General features: G+C 43.1%; 1 protein-coding gene across 1 annotated transcript in view; it reads left to right on the top strand.

Annotated features, from left to right (window-relative positions):
* tmem198b (transmembrane protein 198b) overlaps window positions 1–3,158 on the top strand; it is an 11,679-nt gene that overhangs the window by 5,721 nt on the left and 2,800 nt on the right. Inside the window, exon 2 of the mRNA XM_034865058.1 lies at window positions 2,603–2,856. Within this exon, the coding sequence (XP_034720949.1) occupies window positions 2,700–2,856 (157 nt within the window). The 5' untranslated portion in view covers window positions 2,603–2,699. The remainder of the gene's footprint in view (window positions 1–2,602; window positions 2,857–3,158) is intronic.

Below are 3,158 nucleotides of genomic sequence, written 5' to 3'. Positions count from 1 at the left end.
ATCCATTGGCTCAGGACTCCCAGCTGCACCACAAAACCCCAAAATGTCTCTTTTACATTTGTTTTTGTGCACTGATCTCACAAACAGCACATGTTAACATGTTAATTAGTCGGTTTTAGAGTAATTTATACCATAAAAACTGCTGATAGCTCAGAGATTAAAGTACAAATACAGAGAGGATAGATATACTGTGTGATAGTTTTGGGGCATTTTGGGCCTTTAATTCCACAGGACAGACAAAGAGAGAGAGAGAGATGCATTGATGAGTAAACCTCTATATCTATATGTACATATATAATATATTATATGTATGTGACACATATTCTCATCCACCACTTCATGAATCAACCCTTAAATAACAACCCACTGACCGGGGAAGGAAAGGGAGTCATGAAAGTGATGAGAAATGAAATGTTAATGGAGAGGAGGAGGAGGAGGAGGAGAGGCATCCGAGTCAGGTGACAGGTTTGCAACAAGAAGCAGATGATTGAGAGATGGAAGGAGAAGAGAAGGAGGAAAAGAAAGGAAGTAGGATGTGAGGGAGAAGGAAGCAAAAGAGGAGAGAGGAAAGTTGAAGGAGGATAGGGGAGCGAATGAATATCAGGGCTGAACTTACCTTGAGATGGAGAGAATAACAAAAGGCTGAGGCGGAGGAGAGAGGAGGAGGTGAAAGAGGACAGGATTGAAAGACAGACAGTTTGTTTTATTTAAGGTTGTTTAATGCACTTTTTGACCAACAAAAGTCCCTTTAAGCGCTTTATTTAGTAGCTCAGTATAGTCCACGAGATCTTTAAAAACACCCTGGACAGTTTGTGGAATTTGAGATAACTTTTGTATAGTTTACCCCCAATGTTTCTTGTTTATATATATATATATGTGGATGTTCTCACAGTATATTTACACTGCTATATACAGCATAAAGCCCTTTGTTCTCAGTATGAAGGGTTAAAACAGAGTGAGAAAGGAAACAGAAAGAGATCTGATGATGACGGCAGCAGGAAACCCGCTGAAAGACCGGGTGAAATTTAGTAAAAAAAAGGAGAAAGTCGATGCAAATGTATTTACCAAGTGCTGCTTACAAGGGACGTTACTGGAATACAGATGAGGATGCAGGAAAGGAAACAAAAGGAAAGGATTATATGTGAGAGAGCTGAGGGAAAAGAGGCCGTTACACACAACAAAGTGTGTGAGGACAGGTCAGAAAAGGATGCAAACAAACGATAGATGGATGCAAATCTGATATAACAAATAATATACTGACATTTAGAAACAGGCTGCAGGGGAAGACACTAGAGAGATCCAGTAGATAGCATAAGATGCTTTAATGTGTGAAGATAAGATAATGAATGGGGATGGAAAGAAATCAAGGTGAAAACCCTGAATGTAATAGTAATATAGTGCACTAGAGCAGGGGTCTTCAACAGGGGGTCCGCGACCCCTAGGGGGCCCGCGGAGGTACTGCATGGGGGTCGCGAAAGTTTTGGTGGATTAGACTTTTTTTTTATATTCTTTAATACTTTAATAATCCCAGGGCGAAATTACTTTCGTTACATCACTCCATATGTACTAGACATTACTTACATATATTAAGAATATACCCTACTCACTGTGCCTCGCACATGTTTCAAATAAAAACCTGAATATATGAACCTGTGTATTATTTGAGTATCTTAGTGTTGAATGCACAATAACAAGGTACATTTACACATGGCACTATAGGACCAGTTTGCTATAACACAATTTTATACAATATATATATAATTAGGGGGTCCCCGCTCCATCTCGCCATCAGTTTGGGGATACCTTGGCCTGGAAACGTTGAAAACCCCTGCACTAGAGAATGACACCCCACAAAGGTTTAGGACTGTAAAGAATCCAAATATTAGATAATTCATAATTTCTTTAGATTCTCATGTACATAGAAGAGACTGAGTGAGTGATTGATGGAAGATTGAGCTGCTGAGAACAGAGCCTTCAGAGTTAGATCTGTCCTTTGTGCCCTGACGGTCGGCGGTTCTCGTTCCCCTTAAACGCCTCCTGATTAGAGAGAGAGAGAGAGAGAGAGAGAGGGGGGGGGGAGAGAGAGGCTCTGATTGCCCTCGCCCGTCCTGCTCAGACACCGCTGTTATCTGAGCTATTATTATCCGCTGTTTCCGCCATCGAGGGATGCCACACTGTGTGTGCAGATTTCAAAGCCACTTTATTAACAGGGTAACGGGGGTGTTTCTCATGGTTTAGCCCTAAATAAAACTGATAAAACTGCAAAGCAGGGTTCAAATTATACCGCCAGTTTTTTAGGAGTTGACTTCCAACCGGCCATTGATCTCAGTTACTTTTTTCTGAAAATCAACATGCAGACATTTTAAAATAGATGATCAGTCATAGTGGACATTCACAAGAGAGCTCTGCCTTAGCGCATCCACGAGAATCTATCACAGTTGTCAAAAGGACAAAAGTCCGGATTGTCCTTGAATGCCTCATGTGCATTACCTTACAGTGTTTATACGATGCTCTTGTCTTTATATCGCCACCCATGCTTAAGGCAGATATCGGTGCTGTAGTCTGCAGGAAGTGACCGCCATGTTAACTCTCTGTCAACAGGTGAAACCATGCGGCTGTGTGGCGCTCCGTAGCCGCCCCCGTGCCCCGCCTCCCACCTGATCACCTCTCCACCTCCGTCCTTCTCCGTCCCGTTCGCCATGACGACCCCTGTGGAGCTGCTGCCGTCCCAGCCCGACCAGGAGCTGAGTCCCGGGCGCCCGGATGGCTGCGAGGACATCGGCGGCCGCTACAAGGTGGTTCCCTCGGTGGTCTGCTCCATGTGCTGCCTCTTCGGCATCATTTACTGCTTCTTCGGTGAGTCCTGCTTCTAGTACGGGGTTAGAGCTGCAAAGAGGAATTAAATCCACTAGTCCAGTGGTTCCCAAACTTTTTCAGCTCAAGACCCAAAAGAGAAATTCGGTGTCTCCCCCGGACCCAAATTTACAAAAATACACACCATGAATCATTGTAACATCTACATTTATACACTGTGGACAAAAGACGGAACAAACCATGAATTTAAATGCATATGAAGTATATTTATTCCATTATAAAAGTAAACGAAAAGAGAAAAGGTCTCTATTGTCCTTCCTGTGTCTCTGTCCCCTCCCATCGTC

The sequence above is a fragment of the Etheostoma cragini genome, chromosome 24 (assembly GCF_013103735.1).
Source record: "Etheostoma cragini isolate CJK2018 chromosome 24, CSU_Ecrag_1.0, whole genome shotgun sequence".
NCBI lineage: Eukaryota > Metazoa > Chordata > Actinopteri > Perciformes > Percidae > Etheostoma > Etheostoma cragini.
Note: the sequence above shows the minus strand (reverse complement) of the source record. Positions and strands in the feature narration are given on the sequence as shown.